Source organism: Stigmatopora nigra, chromosome 13 (genome assembly GCF_051989575.1).
Source record: "Stigmatopora nigra isolate UIUO_SnigA chromosome 13, RoL_Snig_1.1, whole genome shotgun sequence".
NCBI lineage: Eukaryota > Metazoa > Chordata > Actinopteri > Syngnathiformes > Syngnathidae > Stigmatopora > Stigmatopora nigra.
The window spans coordinates 1,423,417-1,446,996 of NC_135520.1; the positions used below are offsets into that span (position 1 = coordinate 1,423,417).

General features: G+C 40.9%; 2 protein-coding genes and 1 long non-coding RNA gene across 6 annotated transcripts; 2 read left to right on the top strand and 1 right to left on the bottom strand.

The window, feature by feature from the left end:
* Positions 1-84: 84 nt before the first annotated feature.
* numb (NUMB endocytic adaptor protein) lies at positions 85-15,252 on the top strand. Of its 4 annotated transcripts, XM_077731670.1 has the most exons (12): positions 85-346; positions 1,834-1,931; positions 7,245-7,381; positions 8,737-8,811; positions 9,868-9,900; positions 10,679-10,753; positions 11,404-11,544; positions 11,620-11,824; positions 12,591-12,896; positions 12,965-13,108; positions 13,490-13,699; positions 13,763-15,252. In XM_077731670.1, the coding sequence occupies exons 3-12, from the start codon at positions 7,256-7,258 to the stop codon at positions 14,377-14,379; spliced, it is 1,932 nt and encodes a 643-aa protein (XP_077587796.1). In that variant the 5' UTR covers positions 85-346; positions 1,834-1,931; positions 7,245-7,255; the 3' UTR covers positions 14,380-15,252. The 4 variants fall into 4 exon arrangements, with proteins under 4 accessions (XP_077587796.1, XP_077587795.1, XP_077587798.1 ...); XM_077731669.1 differs by lacking the exon at positions 1,834-1,931 and having other exon boundaries at positions 89-346; XM_077731671.1 differs by lacking the exons at positions 85-346; positions 1,834-1,931 and adding an exon at positions 373-673.
* On the bottom strand, positions 14,861-17,559 carry LOC144206607 (uncharacterized). The gene is made up of 6 exons (XR_013328395.1): positions 17,412-17,559; positions 16,881-16,941; positions 15,883-16,294; positions 15,642-15,737; positions 15,386-15,546; positions 14,861-15,294 (listed from the first exon to the last, which is right to left on the bottom strand). It is a non-coding gene; the product is annotated as an uncharacterized LOC144206607 (long non-coding RNA).
* A 229-nt stretch (positions 17,560-17,788) lies between these two features.
* On the top strand, positions 17,789-22,541 carry exd2 (exonuclease 3'-5' domain containing 2). The gene is made up of 10 exons (XM_077731600.1): positions 17,789-17,942; positions 18,083-18,149; positions 18,600-18,955; positions 19,137-19,387; positions 19,450-19,576; positions 19,871-20,163; positions 20,234-20,340; positions 20,742-20,877; positions 20,955-21,323; positions 21,904-22,541. Exons 3-10 carry the CDS (start codon positions 18,611-18,613, stop codon positions 22,115-22,117), a joined length of 1,842 nt encoding a protein of 613 aa, XP_077587726.1. The 5' UTR covers positions 17,789-17,942; positions 18,083-18,149; positions 18,600-18,610; the 3' UTR covers positions 22,118-22,541.
* Positions 22,542-23,580: the final 1,039 nt, after the last annotated feature.

Here is a 23,580-nt window from a genome sequence, read left to right on the forward strand (position 1 = left end):
ATATCCGCCAGAGGGCGTTATGTACACTTCCAACTTGTGTTTTCAATGCATGTCACTGTCTGTTTCAGGTTGGCTCCCTCACCTGTCCATCACAACAAAAGCTCCACGATGAACCAATAGCAAAGCGTAAAGGCGGCCCGTTGCCAAGGAGGGAGTTTGGTTGCACCGCTCGCTCGCAGCCATTCAGCGGCGGTGGCCGAAGCGATTGGACTACGCCAGTCTTTCGCAGCCTTTCTGTGGAATTTGAATTATTCTCCTCGGAGGGGGCCGACGCGTGAGGCTCCGCGGCGGGGAGGGGGCGGAATTTGTCACGGCATTACCGTCTTGCTCGACCTCGTCGTTGCAGGTAAGTCTTATTTTTTTCATGCTGTTTCTCCCGTCAATTAGCTCGCTAGCACGTCAGGCTAAGCTTCAGGTTTCGGAAGCGGCTACGTTAGCTCCCCTCAAAACCACCGTCAAATTAGACTGACTTCGTGACCAAAGAGTAGTCGACGCATATGTCTCGGTGTATTTGTTTGTTTTTACAACAGAATTGGTTTAAATGAGAAGATTAGAGGTGCAGTAATGTCGCACCTGGCGTTGCTACCTGGACTAGATGAACTTGTCATGGGGCGTAATGACTAATTTCTTGATTTCCGGGTTGTGACGTCACACGCCAACTTCTGCATACACGGTGAGATAGAATATTAAATGTTTTCGTCTGTACTGTTGTAATACAATGGGGTGGAAGGTTGGGTGTAAAGATACATCAAATTTGGATTGGTTAATTGACTATACAATCAAATTGGTAGAAAGAAATTAGATTTTTTGCAGCAGTTGTCGGTGCATGATGAGTTTGTCTTTTTGGAAAATTTAGCTAGCTTTATGCACATGTTTTTATTCTGTTATACCTACATTAGGCCAAACTATTGATAAGGTATATCAAATATAAATATGTCATGATTAATGTGTCTCACCATCACTTTATTGCAATCCCTTTGTTTGCATGTGTATGACTGTCTGGATACCAGTCCAGGTTGGACCCTTGTGAGGATAAGTGGTACAGAAAATGAATGTTAGGATGTAGAAAGTGATAATATTACAGTAAGTACTCTAGAGTTTGATGTCTATATGTTCCACAGTCTTCTTGAGTGCCTGGATATGTCAAAAATTGTTTTTTTTTTGTGGCTAATGGTGAGCTAGGTTTAAATGGGAGTGTGTTAGCGGTTAAATGCTAAACATGCTAAATGTTGTCAGAGCTGTGACGCAACGCAGGTTGATAAACTCGCTGTGCAAATGTGAAGCAATCAAGGGGCCTCACTTTTTGTCTTTTAAACGTACTGATTAAATAGATATGGCGACCCCTCCCCAATCCAATCTTAAGTTCTAAATACCCTCTTAATTGTCTATAATAGTTTTCTACTCTATTTACAATTACACCGTATGAAAATCATTTGCGTTTCACAAAGAAATGAAGGTTTCTATTGGCATATATTATGATGAATATCCATTTTTTTCCAGGATCTCAGTGTGGAAGAGATACATAATTGTTATTTTTGGATGTGATTCAGACTCTGGTGACGTTTCTGTTTTCTATTGTCTTAAAATGTCCTCCAGACAATACTAGGAAAAGGTTTAGTGTAATTTATGGAGAGACCTTGTACGTTTTCCTTCGCATTTTTGCTTCCCAACAAAATGGTTAAATGTATTTTACGGAAATATTATGTTGTTAGCCGCCTTCACGTATAAGCCATACCCTTAAAATTACTTTAAAATAGTTGAATTTTACAATTTTTGTCGTATAAGATGCCCCCTAATTCACAATTTTCTCCTTCATATTCATGGTTTTAATAGGAGTACAAATTTGAATGGAAAATCCTGGATGGATTTAAAAAGGAGGTCTTGTGAGCAGTACAACTAGCAAGTGTGTCCATTTAACAACCAATAAAAAGGTAAGATAGCGACGCCCCTTTAGCAATGGCAGGCACAAGTGAGTTTTCAAGTTTTATGCAAAATAATATATTTTATGTATAAAATATTTATATATTTTCTCCATTTTGAAATAAATGACCGTATCGGCCACTTTGTCTTGCGTTTTGGCATTTAATCTTTGTCATCTTGCAGTTTTGTGCATGTTAAGTCTAATTTATGCGCATATAAGCCGTCATGATTTTTTTAAAGCGACAAATACGGCTTATATGCCAGAAAATACGTTATTTGTCATAGTGTGTTTTTGCATTGCAGTTGAGATCGTTGATTCTCTAAGATGTTCTTGCCGCTCGAACTGTTGTGTACAAACAGACTGAAACCGCATTTGAACTCAGCCTATTTTAGTCCACTGGTGTCCAATCGGGGCCATCTTGATTGTAAAACTATTGGCCGCAGTCCCGAGAGGCTCAGAATAGGTCGCCTGGAATCAGCGTTCTTCTTCCTGACCAGTTTGCCCACTTGTCACATCCATTTTCTAAGCTGATCAACAAAGCTAGCTTTTTTTCCCTGTGTGTGTGTGTATGCTGTTACCGTTAGCATCTTTTGGGCTAGCGTGCCCCATTTGGGACTTTTATCTTTAGCTGCTAATGAGTTCCAAGGGGCTTTGAGCTCCTTATGTCGCCGCCTGTTAAATCTAGGGGGGACGTGGGTGCTTTTCAGGTTTCGGGCGGCGCTCTTTTTTGTCTGTGGGCGGAGCTTCGTGCATACCTGAGCCCTACTCGTGCTTTATTCATAGCCGCTAGTCTGTAATTAAGACGTTTTGGCGAGCAGGGAGTCCGCTATTTACCAGTTTTTTTCAAATGAGCCGATAGAAAATTGTTTTTTTTTTTCAGTAGTGAAGCACTAATACTTTTGCAAATTATTGTTTTAAAAATAATTGTGTAAATAAACGTATCTGGCGAATATACTTGGTCAGTTAATGCGTTAAATTGAGCTATTTTTGTTGTAATTTGTTTATTATTTAAATGTACTGCATTATTTTTATTACTTGTTTCAGTGGTGTTGATATAAATATGGAAATACTATTATGAACCGTCCAAAATTGTCCAATTGACTTAAACTATCGTTTTAGAGCCCGTAATTACCTCATTTTCTAGGCCCAAAATGACACACATGGTCACGTGACTAAATACGCCACAATCTGACGTAGTAAATTGAAATTCCTCGTACCGTCTCCCCCGCGCTTGACGAATGGCCCGACGGAACGAGAGTGGCGCTCGAGTACGTGAACGGCATTCCTGAAATACGTGAGCGGCCGGCACGACCCATCGCACGCCGGTCTGTATTACACAATTCTGCGGTTTGTGCTGTCTCGACGCTTGTGTTTTTGTTTCTAGCCTAGCCAATCAAATGTGTGTATTTGTGTGTGTGTGTGTATTGTTGGGTCTTAGCCAAGGCAGGGCATGGTGCATGTTTGCAAGTATGGTGGCTCGGCATGAATTTCCGGTTTTACCATCATGTCGTCACTCCCGCTAAGACCGATACTCACTTTCTCTAGCATTTGGTGTCAAATGTAAGGAATGTGGCCCGCTAGGTGGTCCAATTTGGCTGGCGGGCTTGTTCTGCCGGTTAAAATGATTGGACATCTATTGTTGTCAATGGAACTGAAACTTTATAAATTGCTGTTAAACCTCCATTTAAAAGGATTGGACATAGTTCATTAATGGCAACCAGTTAAAACTATGTATTTCCATAAGATGTGGTTCGGTGTTGTAGTGGTTTTGTGTGTCGGCCTCGCAGTTCTGAGGTCCAGGGTTCGATTCCAGGTTGGCATTGTCTTTTTCCTGACTTGCGTGTTTTTTTTCCGGGTACTCCGGTTTCTTCTCGCATCCTGAAAACATGCATGCTAGGCTAATTTGATGCTAAGTTGTCCATAACTGAGTGTGATTGGTTGTTTGTTCTCCCCAGGCTTGCGTGGGTTTTCTCCAGGTACTCCAGTTTCCTCTCACATCCCAAGAACTTGCATGCTAGGCTAATAGGATGCTAAATTGTCCAAAACCAAGAGTATAATTAGTTGTTTGTTTCCTTGTGCCCTGTGATTGGCTGTTTACGATCCAGGTTGTCCCCCATAGTCAGCTAGGATAGGCTCCAGCACCCCCGTTGTGAGGGTAAGTGTTACAGAAAATGAATGAACATACCCTACAAAGTGTTTCTTATCGTTTTGCTTTTCCAGAAGTGGAAGCAAAGTCCCCAGTGTCTTCCACGCGCACCCATGACTTACTTTGCCGTTTTACAGCTGGGCGCAAGCGAGCCAGCCAACCCGAGTCGTAAAGCTTTATCTCCCCCTCCTGCTCACCTTCTTGAACATCCCATAAAATTCTCTCGCATTTTCACGGGCGTAATAGATCACGCATTAAACGCACTGGACCTGGTCAATATGTAACGGGCCTTTGCTCCTTAGGGTCAATGCTACGCCAACTAGCATGGCTGCCATTGTGCATTTAATCACTCAGAGAGCCTTTTTGGCCACCATATTTGAACAGATTTTTTTTTCATGCTAAGTAGATTTAAGATGAGGAAAAAGGGGGTGGGCCGAAAACCAGATTGAACGACCTTCTAAGCACAAAAGAGGATAAATTGATCGAATGACTTTCAAATAAACGCATTTTCCGGACTATAAGTCGCATTTTTTTTGTTTGTAGTTTGGCTCTGCCATGTTTTTTTTCTTCTTTGACCACTGACAGCCTGAAATTAAGAATACACAGGGTGAGTAGTAATACTAAACCCTGCTACCATTAAGTATATGCTACCTAATATGAAGTGATTGAAAGGGAGGATAAAGGATAAGGTTGGGAACTTTTAACTTCTTTATTTTTTTTTACGGCAGGTGCGACTAAGCAGGTCGTCTTGGTACATGGCCGAGAGCCAAAGCTCTTCTGCTGATTTATCCCCGTCCACCTGCCAAAATTCAACCCCCCTGCGGCCAATCTGGTTTTTGTCTCACCGCGCATCACTGCATCAGCGACTTGCTTCAGGAAGGAAGAGTGCTTCGTCATCCTGTGTGTAGTATTTATTTATATTGAAGGGCGCGTACAGGGCAGGCAGGCAGGCAGGCTGTTAGTGTTGGCGGCTCGTCAGTGACGTCGCGGCCAGCTCCAATATGACGTGGCCTAAAATTCAAGTGTTACAGAGGAAGCGACGGGGACTGTCTTGTTTGCAAACACTAGCCTAGCGTGTGCTCGTTCATGGCACTACCACAGTAAAAACTGGCTTAGTGATTGGCCACAGATATGAGATGAGACACAGTCGTAGTGGTGGTAGTAGTGGTAGTAGTGGTAGGGATAGCAATGGTAATCGTGGTACTAGTAGTACTAGCCGTGTTGGTGGTTGTAGTAGTAGTGATAGTAGTTGTAGTAGTGATAGTAGTAATAATAGTGATAGTAATGGTAATGGTGGTACTAGTAGTACTAGCAGTGGTGGTAGTAGTAGTGGTAGTGGTAGTAGCAATTATAATACTAGTAGTAGTAGTAGTAGTGGTGGTGGTAGTGATAGTAGTAGTAGTGATAGTAATAGTAGTAGTGATAGTAATGGTAATGGTAGTACTAGTAGTACTAGCCGTGTTGGTGGTTGTAGTAGTGATAGTAGTGGTAGTAGTGATAGTAGTGATAGTAGTAGTGATAGTAGTGATAGTAGTAGTAATAGTAGTAGTGATAGTAATGGTAATGGTGGTACTAGTAGTACTAGCAGTGGTGGTAGTGGTAGTAGCAATTATAATACTACTAGTAGTAGTAGTAGTAGTGGTGGTGGTGGTGTTGGTAGTAGTAGTAATGCTAGTAGTGGTGGTAATAGTAGCTGGAGCTCTACTAGTAGTAGTACAGTCTTCCCTCGATTATTGCGATTGTTTTTCTGATATTAATTATTATTATTATTTTTTAAAGTTCATAAAATGTGCAAATCCACGCTGAAACTTGTTAGCAGAAGCCCCTCTTGCTACTAGGACTACTAAGTGCGGAAAATGCGGCAGACTCGGTCACTCCCCATGTTTGATGTTGGTTGTATTTGTTTGGGTGTCAAGGCCCATTGCTGCTCTATTGTGCCAATTTTCAAGGTGGGCAACACAGATAAGAACCAGAGTCTCAAACATGACCAGCAAAAACGATAAATTTAAACATTTTTCGTAACATCAAACAACTCCAACCCTAAACAAAAAGCCACGTAGCGTCCGTCCATATGTCAAATGACAACACGGGTGACCTATCCAAAGCCAAACAAAAAGTGTTTGTCGTTACATTACTTTTGTACGCTTGCAGACATTGAAATCTCTTGGATTAAAAATACTCTTAATCCCCTGAAGCCCGAATCCTCGCCCAAAAGTTAGCTTGGAATGCTACGGCTCAGTGACCCGTGTTCTCTCTTTGGGCAAAGATGGCCGCACCTTTCACTTCTGGTTTCAATCAGACGCTTTTTAATTGGGTCTTTTTTTTTTTGGCGTCCCGTTAATCTCCGACTAAAGTCGAGAAGGCAATCCCGTCAAACATTTTGCACCTTTGTCCTAGTTTAGTTCAACTTTAAACTCTTAAAGGTCAAGTGACCATTAATTAAAAAAAATGATTGACGTTAGCTGATAAGATTAGCCACTTTATTTGTGCTTTTTACTGTTATTAACTTTTTTAAAAGATTGTTTTTTTGTAATTAGCCGCTTATTCCTAGGAGGCGCTAATAAATATTGGAAAAACACAAATGATAGCCACAGGCTAATGTTTTTATTATTGGGTACTTCAAAGTATTTTAATTAAAAAGTATGTTAAACGCTCTAGGGGACTGGTTTTACATTTTAAACAATCTTGTTGCAAAAACACCATATAAATGTAATTAGAAATAAACAACATCAGTGCCAGATTTTTTTAATGCTAATTTATATCCAAAGAAGCTAAATTTGCACCATTTTTTTAGGAAAAAATACCTTAAGGATCATTGTTCTTCACTACAATGAAATTGTCACATCGACACACATTTAATCATTAATTCTGTGACGCTATTATTGATTAAGTTAGACATTCATTCAGTTTAAAGTTAAACAATATTGATTGACCTGAAAAATTACATTTTACTTATTAATCTATTCTATTTCTCTTTTCTGCACTTTCAATGTCTAAATAAACTAAGTTAAATATTCTTTTGTTTACATTTTACAGAGGGGAGCTAACATCTTCAAGCTAGCAAAAGATGGCGGCAGCTAGCCGATGCTAAACATTATTTTTGTGTTTTTCCATAGCCTTGCACACAGAATATAGAAATGTCTTTTTAACGCGCCTGTTCTGTCCTCCCACCCACAGGGAGCGCCGCGATGAACAAGCTACGGCAGAGCTTTCGGCGGAAGAAGGACATCTACGTCCCCGAGTCCAGCCGTCCTCACCAGTGGCAGACGGACGAGGAGGCGGTCCGTAGTGGGAAATGCAGCTTCGCCGTCAAGGTATGAAATCCATACAAAAAAACTGTTGCTAACTGTTTACATTGACCATAGCGCCTTTAGCACAGTAACATTTTTATTAGATTAGCTAACTTTATTCATATTATATTCTAGAATTTTTATTGTCACAGTAGCAAAAGGGTGAGAATACAGTTAATTAATTAATAAATATAAATAAATACATATATAAATAAATACCTAAATATATAAACTAGTAAAAATGCAACTAAATAATTACATTAATAAATAAATACCCAAAAAATAAACTAATAAAAAAATACAAATAAATACCTACATAAATAAATAAAGAAATGAATTAAGAAATTAATATATACATTTAAGAAATAAATTAAGCAATTAATATATACATTTAGGAAATAAATTAAGAAATGAATATATACATTTAGGAAATAAATAAATACATAGATTAATTAAGAAATTAATATATACATTTAGGAAATAAATTAATAAATAAATACATAGATAAATCAAGAAATAAATATATAAATACACTAAGAAATAAATATATAAATAATTGACCAGAAGCTACTTATAAATAAGTACCCTAAAATGAAAAGGGAGTGAGGCAAAATAAAGTCATTGACAATGATAGATAGATTAGTCCAATTTATTTTTTTAATATGAGAGCAGAGGAACTAGGCACACTATGTTTTATTAGATTTTGTATTCAGGAAATATCTTTAGTAATAGCCCAATGAGCAAAGAACACCATGTCTCATCTTGTGTTCTCTATCAAAGATATACTTAATCCTAATCCCAGATTAAAACACAATAGTCTCTTAGGGAGTAGAACGCCCCGTGACAGGAAATACGCGGGTAACGTTTCAAAGTACAACAGCACTTCTCCCCCCATTGTCATTTTCATTCCCATAAGGTTTAAAAACTTGTTTTTTATTCCACTTATTTTTCATTTCTACGCTCATAACACAAAGCAAGTTTTGCAGAAAACAACTTTTGTTGGCAAAATAGAAGTAACCAGTCTAGTTTGACATTGACATTCTCTTCCATATCATCCTTCCTTATAGAAAAGGGGAATAAATCAGAAAAAGTGGAATAAAATCTTTTAAAAAAAAAAGCCTTAAGAAAAGAACAAATCAACTCCAAAATGGCCGACAACTGCTTGCATTTTCTGACACCGCCCGTCTGAACTCCGTCTGACCTCCCCCTCGACTGACTGTATTTAATTACGTGTATCAATCAACGGCGACGGGCAACGGGCCAAGGGCGCCGGAGGCCGACTGGAACGGGCGACCTCATTGTGGGCTTTTATCAGCGCGCCTTTTATTTCATTTGTCGGGAAGCCTATTACTCACTTTGTGTTTTATACGTTTCCACAGTACTTGGGACACGTGGAAGTGGAAGAGTCGCGAGGCATGCACATCTGCGAGGACGCCGTCAAGCGGCTGAAGACGGTAGGTGACCCCGCCCCCGGGACAATCCCCCGCACACTCTTCGGGTGTTTTTTTTTTTTTTTGCGGCTGTTTTTGGTCAACTCCCAACACACTCTTCTTTACCCCTTCGACGTTCATTTTCCAAAAAAGGACAAAGCTATTGTATGACCTTTTCTTGGTGTTGTACTTTTGTCTTTTTTAAGCAGGTTTTAATTGTGCTGTTGCCCTGAAATGCTTCAATTGAATCCCCCCCCCCCCCAATCCCCCTCACAGCCTCTTTTTAATTCATTTTCCCAACTTTTGGCTAACTACCGCTAACCAATCACTATCATCATCATCATCTGCATGTGTCATTAACTAGTTAACATGCTAAACTTTCCCAAATTTGTCGCTTCCTGCTCATTTCGTAGCAACTTTCTGCTAATTTTGGCCCATTTAAAGATTCCTCGCGATCTCATTGGCCACCATTGAAGTCACCATTTTGACAGAAAGCGGCATTTAATTATGTATGTACATTATGAGCTCCAAAATGGCCATTTAGGGAGATTAAATCTGGCCGGCCGCACGGCGGCCACCGAGGGTCCACTTCTGGCCCGCGGACCGCAGTTTGGACACCACTGGGTTAGATCACGCCGTAACGGGAGCGCCGTGGCACGGCTTAATGGCGGGAGGCAGGGAGGGATGGGAGGGAGGGAGAAAGAGGGGATTAAGAGCAGAGACTAGCCTGCATCTGGTTTTCTTTTTGGCGGCCTTCACTTGACCTTTGTGACCCCAAAATCACTTTCTTTTTTTTATTGTTAACTCACTCAAAAATCTTCCATTTTTTTGCAACTATCATTTAATACAATTGTGTGTTTTTTGTTGTTATTAACCCTAACAACAACTTAATCCACATTTTAAAATCAGCCCTAAATCACAAATCAGCAATAAATCAACCCAATCAAGCCCCTCCCCCTCGCCCCCTCACGGGATTTTTCCGGGTAACATCGTCACACTATGCCCTCCCCCCATCTGCCCCATTTTTTTTGTTATATATATTTTTTTACATTTTTTGTATTTCTCAAAACAACCATCCAGGACAGGAAATTCTTCAAAGGATTCTTTTCCAAAGTAAGTCCTTGATTTGTGTCCAATCCGAGTGCCTTTCACTTTTTTCTCTCCCATCTTTTAACTGGTCACCCTTTTTGACAAAAAAAACACACACACACATGCATGTATGCGCCCAATTTAAGTCTGGATGGGGAATTTAACCCTTTCAGGACATTTTTCCCCAAAAGTTAGCATTAGCTTAGCATGATCACTGCCATTTATGGTCACATGGTCCAATTTATTCCAACTAAATTAGATCAAATCAACATTAATTACCAGTTAAAATGGATTGGACATTTATTCCTAAAAAAAACAAAAAAAGAAGACATTTGTGTAAGAAAGGAAACTAAAAAATAATTTAAGTAATGCACAATTAAATTTAAAAAGACCATTTTTTTCCTTCCAACTTTTTACTATTTCTAGTTTCAATTTAATTTTATTTAAAACTATTATCTCTATATTTGTTCTACTTTTTTAAAACTTTGTATTTAAAAACTTTTACAAAATTTTATTTTATTTATAATCCCACCACATCCACAACGAATCAATAAAACATCATTCTTGCACGAAATAATTTTTAAAAAATTCTGAGAGTGTGATTGGTGTTAACAAGCTCCTCCCCCTCGCCACTGTTGCGAAGGAGCGTCTCCTCCACCCTTTTTTTATTCTCTTCTTGTCACTATTCTAACAAAAGGGCACCTCAGCAATGACTTCTTGTTTCTTCCTACTTTCATTTTTTTGTGTGGATGACAAAACATGTTTTTATTTTGTTGAGTAAAATGTATGTTTTATGTTTTAGGCTGGCAAGAAGGCAGTGCGCGCCGTCCTTTGGGTGTCGGCTGACGGTCTGCGGGTGGTCGACGACAAAACTAAGGTGGGCTGTCAATTGGGCAGCTTTATTAATAACTTTAATTTTAATTTGGACAACAAAACAAACAAAATAATCGACCTTTTCTTTTTTAAATCAACATTCATGGTGTTTTTTGGTGTCCATATACATTTTTTAAAGAATATACAAATTAATAATTTGACTTTTATGGACCAAACTCATTCAAAAAAATATTATAAAAGGTAAAATAAACATTGTTTTAGATCTATAAAAGACATAAAATTCAGTGCTGTTAATCCATTTATAAAAAAAGTATTTAAATATATTATATTATATTAAAATATGTTACATTTCCTGATTTTCCTCATTTAAATCAATAATTGACATTTTTTAATTCATTTTTTCTGTGTTTTTAGTTAAAAAATCATTTAGTAAAATCTAAAAATATATTTAAAAAAACTAAAATAAACATTGTTTTACATCTACAAAAAAACTGAATATTCAGAGCTTTTATTCCATGTATTAAAAAAAATCTAAATATTATATTATATTAAATTCCCTTATTTTCCCCCATTTTTAATCAATCATTGTCATTTTTTAATCCATTCTTCTGTCTTTTTAGTTCAAAAATCCTTTTCACAAAATCCCAAAATACATAATTTTCCTATTTTTAACGTCTTTTTGTCCCCCCACAGGACTTAATTCTAGACCAGACCATCGAGAAGGTGTCCTTCTGCGCGCCCGATCGAAACTTCGAACGAGCCTTTTCCTACATCTGCCGTGACGGAACCACACGGCGTTGGATCTGCCATTGCTTCATGGCCATCAAAGACTCGGTACCCAAATATGGGGGGATATTTTCACCCCCCCCCCACCCCAAATATTTGATGTTAATACGCCGTCTCGCTTAGGGGGAGCGTCTCAGTCACGCGGTGGGATGCGCCTTCGCCGCCTGCCTGGAGCGCAAGCAGAAACGGGAGAAGGAATGCGGCGTCACGGCCACCTTCGACGCCAACCGGACCACCTTTACCCGCGAGGGGTCCTTCCGAGTCACCACCGCCACCGAGGCCGCCGAGAGGGAGGAAGTCATGAGGCAACTGCAGGACTCCAAAAAAGGTGGGGGTCCACAAACCACTACACGGTTCGTTTTTAGCTAGTTGTTGCAATTTGATGTCTATCAGAATTTGGTGGACAGTTTGGAGATGCTAACTTTTAGCAGTTTGGCTAAAGTTGTTGTTATGTAGCATAATGGCGTCTGTTGACATTATTTAGTTGCATTAGAGTTGTTTTAATTTCATTAGTTACGTGTAAAGTAGATTTTATATATTTTTATAAGTTATGTATTTGTTTCATTATTGGTGATGAATTCTTGGTTTGAAAAAAATAGGTTTATTTAAAGAATAAATAAAAGTAATTGGCGCAATTAGGATATTATATATTTGGCTATATTAGCGCTTTGCTAACAAATAAATTAGCAACCAGTAGTGGTTTTTCAATTTTAATTATATATTTTTATTGGGATTACATTTTTTTTGGTTTGTTTCATACTCCGAAACGCTTTTTTTTAAACTGCCGTATTTTATGCACTATAAGGTGCACCTGCAATTTTTAAAAATGGTTTTGTATATATATTTTGCATCAGATTTTAAATTGCACCCATCTTTTAGTTGCACTTTTTTCAGGAAATGTGGTACCTTAAACAGTACAATTGTAACAAAATATATTTTTGGAAGAGGTAGACCTCCATTTTAGCTTAATTTTTACTTCAAACAAGCCTATAACAATAAGATAATAATTCCCAAAGATGTCCTATAACCAATTTACTGCAAAATATTCCTTAGCGACCTCATTTTTGATATTTTCTCCATCTTTTTGCTTGCAGAAAACGACGCCAAGGCGTTGGGCAACTCATCCGGCGGCGTAGTCAACACTTCCGCCGTCCAGTCGGGCGGCTCGCCGTCACCCTCGTCCTCACCGCCGCTCTCGTCGTCGTCATCAACGGCGACGGGCTCGCAGGCCATCCCCCGTCGGCACGCCCCCGCCGAGGCCCTGGCCAGGCAGGGCTCCTTCCGAGGCTTCCCGGCTCTCAGCCAGAAGACGTCGCCATTCAAGCGGCAGATGTCGTTGCGCCCCAACGAGCTGCCTTCCAACATGCGCCGCAAGTCCGACTTCCCCATCAGGAACGCCGGTAAGATCGGGAGTCGACAGTAGTGATCCTCGTGACTCATAACCGCCATTTTGCACCCCCCCACGCAGTACCTGAGATGGAAGGAGAGAATGACAGCATCAGTTCGCTATGCAGTCAGATCACCAGTGCTTTCAGCGGACCCCCGGAAGACCCCTTTTCCTCCGCGCCCATGCCTAAAGCGCTCGCTTCGCCACCCTCGCCTCTGGCGCCAGGTAAGTGTCATATTTTTTTATGTATTTTTGGGTAAAAATGAACAATTGGGATAAAAAGGATAGTCATTGAAAAGCATGAGATAACATTCATCTTATTGTAAATGCCATTACATGACATTTTGTAGCTTTGCACGCTACAAAAAATGACTGGCTAAAAAGTCAAAACAATGCAAAAACCTTCACAGAAATAGAAATTTAGCAAAATAATTGACAAAAAAAAATTGTCTTATGTTTCTTCTTGTTATTTCCTGCATTTGACAATATTTTTGTTTCTCGTTTTGTAGACTTTGTACTTTATTATGACTATAATCAGGGTTAGGTTTTTTCATTTTTGTACACTTTTTTTAGCGATGTCTAATCCTTTGTCTTCTCCCATTCCAGTCAACGGCTCAGCGCCCAGCATTCCCTTTCCCGCTACTCACCTACATCCACACCCACACAGCGTCCCACCTCCTCCCCACCACCCCAACATCGCCGCCATGAACCCCACGGCACCAACCTCAACGACACCGGCCCCCGCCTTACCCGCCCGAGACACAAACCCCTGGGCCAAAGCCCCTGTCGGACTCCCCGGCTCATCAGCACCAGCAGGTTAGTCAATCAACATTTATTTTTCGACCAAACAAACCATTTACCTATTTTCCTTTTCCTTAGGCGACTGGTCATCCACTCCCACGATCATCGTCCCGCCAACATCATCTCCGGTGCTGCCCTCCTCACACAAGCGGACCCCCTCGGAAGCAGAAAAGTGGCTGGACGAAGTTTCCAAGTCTGTCCGAGCGCCGCCGCCACCACCACCGCCATCCAACCCCATCTTGGCTCCTGGCCCACCCTTCGCCACCCCCATCCCACCACCCGTGAACACATATGTCCCACTTCTGCACCCCCACCAGACTGCCTTCCACCCAATGTCCAACGGGTTGTCCTTTCCAGCACCCAGCGTACCCGTGGTGGGCATCACCCCCTCGCAAATGGTCGCCAACGTCTTCGGTTCAGCGGCACCACCTCCCCCACCCATCCCCACGGTCCCCTTCGTCAGGCTACCACCCCCCGCCATGCCAGTCCCCATCCCCCCGCCTCACCCCTTGGACGTGGGCTCAAACGGGTCAAAGGATTGGGCGGCATCACCCCGCCAACCCCCCGGCCCACAGGAGGATGCCTTCGAGGCCCAATGGGCGGCGTTAGAGGGACGCACGCAACAACGTACAACGCCATCGCCAACCAACCCCTTCTCCACCGAGCTGCACAAAACGTTTGAGATCCAACTCTGATGATGGCGCCCAAGGATGCGAAGCTTTCCATGATGTGGGGGTGGTTTTTGGGTCTTAGTCGCCATTTTTGTCGCCAGGGAGAGAAGAATACCTTAAAAAAGACCCGCCATGGTCCTTACCATGTTTTCTTCAGCATCATTTGGTGGTCTTTATGGACCTAGACCCCCCACTACCCTCTTTAAGCCCCCCCACCGTCGCCCAACTGGAAGAATACAACAAGACAATGCCAAAATGTTTATTTTTATGCATATGCATATTATATATTTTACATAGCTTTGGACTCCAAACTGTCATCTTGTCAAAGGTACAGTGGTGATAAAAGTGCATATTTATGTACATATACATGTAAGTACGTGTGTGTGTATATTATACATATACTTAAATATATCTATAGAGAATCCCAGACGGCCGTGCTAATTTTTAACGGGATTTTAAAGAGATTTTGCGAAGGGACAGCGGCTAACCATTATTTTTATTTTTAAGTGTTTTTAATTGGAATTTTTTGGTGATGGATTGTAAATAAGACATGCTAATTCATTGCAGCAACAATCAATAAGGACCTATCGACAGCAGCTTTTTAAATCCTCGAGTACGGTTATTGTTTAAGTGATTATTATTATTATTTCGGGACATTTCGTCTCCATTTTTCGCCCCAAAAGAAGTGGATTTCTCTCTTTTTTTGCACAAATTGATGACAAACTTAAACAAAGACTTTTTGCTGTTGTGGTATATTTTATTTTTCAATCAAAACCTGTGAATATATCTATTCTCTGATCTATTTTTCCATTTTGTAATTATTTCACAACTTTATTCCACTCATCTGGAGAAATATTGAAGTTTAAAGATGGAATAAATGATGATGGTTGAGGAAAATTGCTGTCTTTGTGTAAAGATATGTCCTTCCATGATGTCGTCCTGTTAAAAACATTAAAATTCACATTTAGACAGCATCCTGTACATTGGAAAAGAAACAACTACCAGGTTAAATGGGAGAGTGCTTGCTTACCGTGTAAAAAGTAGTAGTTTCGACTCCCGCATCTTCCAAGTTGTCACTTTTCAGGGAAATGTTGCGGTCCAGTGCGAAGTTGGGATGTAGGCTGGTGACTTGGCTCAAATAGGACAGTCCAAAAGGTAGTTGGTTCGATTTCTGCATCTTCCAAGTTGTTCCTTTACAGGTCAAATAGAAAGAAGTAGGTTAGTTAATGCTGTACAGTAAGGATCTGGGTTTGGGACTTAGCTTAGAGAGTAGAGTGGCTGCTTACCATACGAAAAGTAGTTGATTCGAACCCTGCATCTTCAAAGTTGTCCCTTTTCAGGTAAGTAGTCCTCCAAAGTTGGGAGGTGGGCTGGTGACTTGGCTTAAATAGGACAAAACAAAAGGTAGTTGGTTAGATTTCTGCATTTTACAAGTTGTCACTTTTCAGGTCCACTAGAAATGGGAGAATATTCACAGCAGGAAGGTGGGGTGGGGACTTAGCTCAATTGGGAGGAGCGCATGCTTACCTTGCAAAAGGTAGTTGGTTCGATCCCCGCGTCTTCCAAGTTGTCACTTTTCAGGGATAGTAGTTCGCCAAAGTTGGGAGGCGACTTGGCTCAACTAGGAGAGTGGGAAAAGGTAGTTTGTTCAATTTCTGCATTTTTCCAAGTTGTCATTTTTTCAGGTCAATTAGAAATGGGTGGGTTGGGGACTTGGCTCAAATGGGAAGAATGCTTGCTTACCCAGAGAAAAGTAGTTGGTTTGATTCCTGCATCTTCCAAGTTTTCACTTTTGTGGGCCTGGACGGATAGCAGCTCTTGAGGACCAACTTGCACAAACGGCCATGTTCCAATGGACGTCAGGAATGCGCCCTTGGCGGTCAACGAGCTGGCGGGGGAGCTTCCGGGGAATGTTTCTTCGCCAAGGTCGTCTCATTTTCTGGAAACAAAAGAGCATGTAAATAAGTATGGCTGTTTTTTTTTTAAAGACCATGTATATTTTTATTTTCAAAATATGACCATGTATAGTAAGCCTCTTTATTTTTTAAAGACCATGTAAATAAGCCTCTTTTATTTTTATTTTTTAAATATCATGTATAGTAAAGCTTATTTTCTTTAAAATAAATGACCATTAAAGCCTGTCTTTTGTAATGAAATCTATGTTAAACAAGACTGTATAAACATTTACATTTTTTACATGATAACATACTATGTTTGACAATTTCAACTGTTTAAATGCCTGCTCAGCATCAAAATGCGAGTCTTTTTCTTCACTTATAAAAGCAAAGCACCACATTGACTATATACTGTTTTATCCATAATTCCAAATTATTTTATAACAAAGTATTCCTTAGTTTAGTTTCCACACATCAGTTTAGTATACATTTTAAAAACGTATTTATTTATAGTTAGTTAAAGAGACCACACATGGTTTAAGTAGTATAGATTATTATTATTATTTTTTTTTAGCAAACTTACTAAACCCAAAGTAATATTTGACATTTAAGGGCTCGGAAAGATCTTACCTGCAGTTCCTCGCCTCTGGTCCGAAGTCAGCTTGGATAGGCTCCAGAACCCCCTGCGAACCTAGTGAGGATAAAGCAGTTCATAAAATGAATGAAAAAAAATCTATGAACAAAACATATTAATAAATGTCATTAAAACATGCACAAATCTGACTTAAATTGGACCTTATTTTTCCTTAGTCTTTCTCATTCTCGTTCAAATTACTTTTTTGCAAATTATGTCACTTGAGATGGTCAAGTTTACATTTATGTGCAATATTTTTCCATGCATATATTAATGAACATATTTATATTTTTGTTATTGAACATATATTTGTAAAATGGTAGCCGAGGGCTAATTTCCAATTATAGTCCGGTGTGTAGGTTAAAGACACACACACACAAACACACACAGACAAATTACAAATCTACTACACACTATACACACACACGAACCCACGTACTACACACTATACACACAAGCACACGTTCACGGACACAAACGCAGACACGGACAAAAACACATAAAGCAAAGTTTTAGACGGTTCTCACCCTATTCCACCGCTGGTTCTTCTATTTGCACATACTCCGACAGCCATTCCACCTTAAAAGAACCACATTTTCGTTTGAATTAGGCTGTTTTTACACGATAAAGGTTTGCAGCAGCTCCACCACACTGTTAGCTAAACGCTAACACGCGAATCAGAGGCAGCTGCGCAGAACGCGCAAGTGATTCAGCCAATCAATGTCGTGAACATCTCATAATCCGGAAGTAAACACACGTGACTTAAACCGCATCATATCATTGGCTGGACACAGTTGTAGTCATAGTTTTATCCGGAATTGGCCGTTTGTTGTCTTTTAACAGTTACAGTTTGTCACTTTCTGAGTTGCGTTGCAAAATGTCACAGAAAATTGTAATGTGTTTACTTTTTTTACAATTATATAAGTAAGATTTGTATTTTGTTTTTAGGTGTTGTTTATGCTTCTGACCTCTTGGAAGCGCTGTCAAGAACCCTGAGACTTCCGTATAAATATCACCCGGATGTTCAGCGCTGGCTTCATCAACATTGACGGGAAAAAAAGGTAAACACTTGTGCGCGTGTCCACACCCGGTTGCGTATCTCTAAGATGGTGCATTTATATCTATACATATATATATATATATTATACCTGCAATATGTCCCCTTTCTCTTGCTTGACGGGTATTATATTGTATTTGCAGGGAGATGCAGCGTGGCTCCCTATTTTTAAAACCCAGCCAACTGCAAGTCCCCTGAAGTCAATCAGGTAGGCTAATGACTGGATGCAAATTTAGATGATCATTTTGTACATAATAATTCCAGTGTGTTGGGATTGTGGGATGTGTATGGAGATATAATTTTGTGTTTATTAGGCAATCCCAAAAAAATGCTCCAATCAAAATGTTTTTTGTCAATTTTACTTAAATAAAAAAGTGCAAAATATAGTTGAGATGTCAAGAATGGACCAAATAAATTCAATTAGTAAAAGCCATTTAACAAATCACTTTTTTTGCAGGCCTATTGGTTTAGACAAATTTAACCATAATGTGGGACAAATGCAAAAATTATTGCTTCAATCTAACAAAAATAATTTTAATTTATTCAAAATGCCTTTTTTTTGCATTCAAAATCTTTTTTTATATAATTGACAGCTATGTTTTCGAATTATTATTAATAGAAATAGTCACCTTGATGGAAAACATTTTGTATTTTCAAGTTCTCCCGGCGATGGTTCGTCGAGATCCCTTATTCGCCGTCATGGCGACGCTCTTCGGCGCCACTTTGGGCGGTCTGCTAGCGTGGCGAGCCTTCGGCGCCAAAAGGAAACGTCCGCCTTCAATCCAGAGGGAAAGGCCGCTTCCCGACGATAGGACCCTCCTCCCCGAGGAGGAGTCGGCATCGGAGGAGAGCGAGAACATCCGGGCGGCACCCCCTGCGTGCCTCCTGTCGCCCGAGCAGCTGCTGGCGGTGGCGCCGGTGATGGTCAGCTCCCAGGAGGAGTGGAATCGGCTGTGGCCGGCGATGCAGGACGACCTGGCGGCGGTCCCGGTACTGGGACTCGACTGCGAATGGGTTCGTTTCTTTGCAAATTGATCTGGAATAGCATAAAAAACATTTTAGATTTTTTTCTTGTTGGTGAAAATTGCCTGAAAACTGTTATTTGACCAATTTACAGTTTAAAACACGTGTCAAAGTGGCAGCCCAAAAATGTGATGTTTGTAAGTGTCAAAGTTTTTTTTTTTTTTTACCATAGGTATCAGTGTTGGAGCGCCCCCAAGCGGTCTCCCTGCTTCAGTTAGCGTCCTGTTCCGGACGCTGTATGCTGGTCCGACTCCCGGCCTTCCGCCAAACGCAGCTTCCGCCGGACCTGGTGGAGGTCTTGCGTGACCCCTGCATCTTAAAGGTCGGGGTCGGTTGCCTTGACGACAGCAAGCGACTCACGTGCGACTATGGGCTGTCGCTCACCTGCACGGTGGACCTTCGCCTCCTTGCTGTGGAACACAAGTGAGTTTAGAGCCAGTAGAATTTATTCTAATTTATTATTAATCTATTTATACCTTTTACAGAATAATGCCGGCGGGTAATGGACTCGGCCTGAAGTCGCTGGCGGCCGACATGCTGAACATTTCGCTTGATAAGTCACTGGAATTGCGATGTAGTGACTGGGAGGCGGAGCAACTGACGACTGAGCAGGTTCTATTTTTATTTTTTTATTTTTTTTAAATTAACCTCCACTGAGAAATTTGTTGAAATGAGAAAAAAAAGTTGTGGGGAAGGTTTGCTATCAGCTGATTGGCTGCCACAGCTGGGAGCGAATGAACCAATGGGAGAAGAGTCATAGGGAAGGTTGAAAAGTCATAGGGAAATTTTGCTTTGAGCTCATTGGCTGCCACAGCTGGGAGCGAATGAACCAATGGGATTGCAGCTAGGAAAAAAGCATCTTTCTCACCATATAAGTGCGGATGACTCTTGGAATGGTCTTTTCAGATGAGTTACGCCGCCCGGGATGCCCAAGTGTCCGTGGCCCTCTTTTACCACCTGCTGGGCCTCGGCTCCAAAGCCGACCCGGCTCCCGCCGACCGGCTCTCCCACGCCGAGTTGGCGGCCCGCTGCCAGGGGCTGGTCGACGTCCCCTTCGGGGGTCGCGGCGAGCGAAGTGGACGTGTCCGTGGGCGGCTCAAGGAGCTCTCCTCGTTGAGCCCGGAGTCTGGAGACCAACAAATCCCAGACCCCAGGAAGAACAAAAGAACGAAGCCCCTCGGAGTGGGCTACTCCCCCAGGTGGGATGCCGGGGGCGACCCATTTACGGATGGTTGTGGTGTACTTGATTGAGTACTGGTTGTGTTGCAGGAAGTCTCCTTTGTACGACAACTGCTTCCTGCACGCTCCCGACGGTCAGCCGCTTTGCACCTGTGACAAGAGGAAAGCCAAGTGGTACCTGGACAAAGGAATAGGAGGTATTTAGAAAAAAAATCTTGATGTAATAGAAGCTATCGCACAGTGGTTAAGTGGTTTGTCTGTTGGCCTCGCAATTCTGCGGTCGTGGGTTCGATTCCTGTTTGGCCCTAAATGTTTTTTTTTTCTCTGACTACTCCAAAACATGCATGCTAGGCTAATTGAATGCTAAATTGTCCATGACCATGAGTGTAATTGATGAGTTGTTCTCCCCTGGCTTGCGTGGCTTTTCTCTGGGTACTCCAGATTCCTCCCAGGTCCCCAAAACACGCATGCTATTCTAATTTGATGCTACATTGTCTCTAGCTATGAGTGTAATTGTTCATTTATATCATCAAATGGGATTGACCCCTACCTGGTGCTTGTACGTGGTAATCATCCGGGTGCGCCATTTATGTTGCAGTGCTCCACAGCGAAGATCCCTTTGTAGTGAGGCTTCTTTTCGAACCTTCGGGACGTCCCGACTCCCAGGAGGACTACTACCTCACCTCTAAGGACAACCTCTGTGTGGTCTGCGGGAGAGAAGACTCCTACATTAGGTCTGGTTTCTAAAACACTCAATTTTAAAACTTACCTCATTTCCATACTAATATATATGACAATTTATGTATGTCAGGAAAAACATTGTCCCCCACGAGTACCGTCGCCACTTCCCCAGCGAGATGAAAGACCACAATTCCCACGACGTCCTCCTGCTGTGCACCACGTGCCACGCCGCCTCCAACGTACACGACGCCTTCCTCAAGCAGAAACTGGCCGCCGAATTCGCCGCCCCACAAGGCTGCGAGGACGGCGCACGGGTATCCGAGGACCCCGGACGGCGGCGGGCACGCTCGGCGGCCCGCGCCCTGTTGGCCGCCGGCGACAGGCTGCCCACCCGGAGGCGTGGCGAGCTGGCCGCCCTCATCGGGAGCTTTCTGGACGCAGACACGGAACGAGAACCTGATGAAGATCAACTGCAGGAGGTCGCCAATCTGGAGACCAGGTGATTCAATATCATTATTATTATTATGACATTTTTTAAGGAAATTAAATGGTTTTGTAAGTAGAAAAGTACTTTATATGTAAATTCTTGGATTTGTTTGAAAAAAAACCAAAAAAATATTGCTCAAGAGCCACATGTGGCTCTTTGGATAGGTGCATATGGCTCTTGGGTGATGTGGGAGATAAAATATTGTCCCGAATTAATATAAAAAACAATTTAGATGAAAATTGAAGATGTATTGGAATATATTTGAGTTAATAAGCAATTTTCTGGATGAATTTGTCTTCATTAAATATGTAATGTTTGAAATTAGCTGTACATTTTTCACTCACCTTGATTTTTTTTGTTAGCTTTTAGCCTTAGCTTACCTTTTCAGCCTTCCCAGTCAAAACAGATTGGACATCCATTACCATCAATACATTAAAAAAAACATCAATTTTCCAAACCCAATCATTAATTTTAGCAAAATTCTGGCATTCACCAAACAAAATCAAACATGGTTTTCAGACCTATTTCTATTATTACAATTTTTTGATTGAATTAAATTATTTTTCCTAAATATTTTTTCTCTGATTTTCAGGATTTTAAACGAGTCTTATGTCCCTCACGGCCTGAAAGTGGTTCGTGCCTACGCCCAAAAAGGCTGGCCGGGCCTGATGGAGTTGGAACGACGCTGGAGGCAACATTTCCTGACCGCCATGCGACCAAAACACCTTCCACAGTTCTGGTGCGTACACCACAACCATCTAAAGATCGTGCGCAAGTGTGAAGAGCTGCCCATCCAACTCACCTGAACATGATGGTACGATTCCGCATTTTCCAATGACGGAATCCCACTTTGTTCTATTTTTTTTTAAACTTGGGCTCACACAAGACTCTTTTTAAATCCACTCGAGCACTTTTTTGGAGATTAAGTTTGAACCCCGTAACCCCCCAAAATACGGTTCTTGGATGTGGCGGTTATTTTTTAGCTTTTTCGGGATCCCATTTCAACATTTAAAGCTATTTTTTGAACCGCTTTTGCATTAGATTCTAAATCTTCAGCTCCGTTTTTTTATCCGTTTTCATGGCCGCTGTAAAAAATGTCATCTTTTTGGAATTCTTTTAAATTATTGGAAGATGAGATTTGGCGGAGTGGCATGAATTTTTCCACATCTGACTTTGATGGTTTTTTTTCTCCATTTTTCAAAATTTCACCTTTTTTGGAAGCTTAGACTGGTTTTTGCTTGAAATTTGCAGGTGTGGAAAATGATCTTTTTTTTGGTCTCCAATTGGACTCGAGATATTTTGAATAAAGTTCAGTCGCAAAAAAATGGCACATTCACTTTGTTTTTTATTCTTTTGTACAAAATCACAGTTTTCATAAATAGTCTGTAAAACCAGTAAAAAAAATGGTTACGAATCGCTTCCGACGATCTCGTTTTTAATTTTTTTGTTTGTTTACAATCCAAGCGACGCTGGGTTAAGGCCTCTAGATTTTGGCATGAGAACAATCGGTCCTTGGAAAGATCTCCAAAAAAAGACTCATTTGAGGACATTGGCACTCGAGGGGGGCTTCCATTTTTCACTACCGCCATTTTTTTTGACAAAAGTGGCGTTGGCGAGGAGTGAAAAGTCACTCTGACATCTATTTTTTTTACTGCATCCTTGCAAAAAAGTTCTGGATGAATTTTGGTGCGCTAAAGTACTGCATAATCTTACCGCGACCATTCAAAAAAAGTCTTATGGGAAGTCAGTAAGTCCTGAAAGGTTTAGTCCAAGTCTCGAGTTTTTGGGGGAAATGGGTTTCAGTCAAATTTTTTTTATATAAATAATTTGATTATATTTTTTTGTAGGACCAAACACTGAAATTTGGGTAAAAGATTGTCATGTTAGGAGTAAATTGATGAACAGAAGTATGGAGTTGTTGGTTTACTGGTTTTGGGAGTTCAGTTTGTTTAGCGGTTTTTAGCAAATATTGCTAAAAATGCTAACCTGTGTTTGGAGAAGGTTTTTGTTCTACTTGAGAACTTGAGCTTGATTGGTGAAGTCTTCCACAAAGTACTACCAGTAAGGCCTAAATCTTAGACCTCAATGTAGACCATAGACCTGCAAAAACTTGTATCAGGTCTCAAGGACTCTAACAGGGTTTCATACCAGGATCTTTCCCAAGTTAATCATCTAGACTCAAGTCCTGATGGACTAAAATCTTCGTAGAGGTTCAGTGTGGTCCAAAGTTTTTATCTTTTTACTTTAAATACAATTGGAAGGATTTTTG

Bases quoted from the DNA above. Each gene is read 5' to 3' on its own strand.
- exd2 (XM_077731600.1), top strand. From the start codon at position 18,611: ATGGTTCGTCGAGATCCCTTATTCGCCGTCATGGCGACGCTCTTCGGC. The intron at 20,878-20,954 runs GTCTGGTTTCTA...TATGTATGTCAG, and splicing joins AGAGAAGACTCCTACATTAG to GAAAAACATTGTCCCCCACG. The intron at 21,324-21,903 runs GTGATTCAATAT...TCTGATTTTCAG, and splicing joins GTCGCCAATCTGGAGACCAG to GATTTTAAACGAGTCTTATG.
- numb (XM_077731670.1), top strand. From the start codon at position 7,256: ATGAACAAGCTACGGCAGAGCTTTCGGCGGAAGAAGGACATCTACGTC. The intron at 12,897-12,964 runs GTAAGATCGGGA...CCCCCCACGCAG, and splicing joins CTTCCCCATCAGGAACGCCG to TACCTGAGATGGAAGGAGAG. The intron at 13,109-13,489 runs GTAAGTGTCATA...CTCCCATTCCAG, and splicing joins ACCCTCGCCTCTGGCGCCAG to TCAACGGCTCAGCGCCCAGC.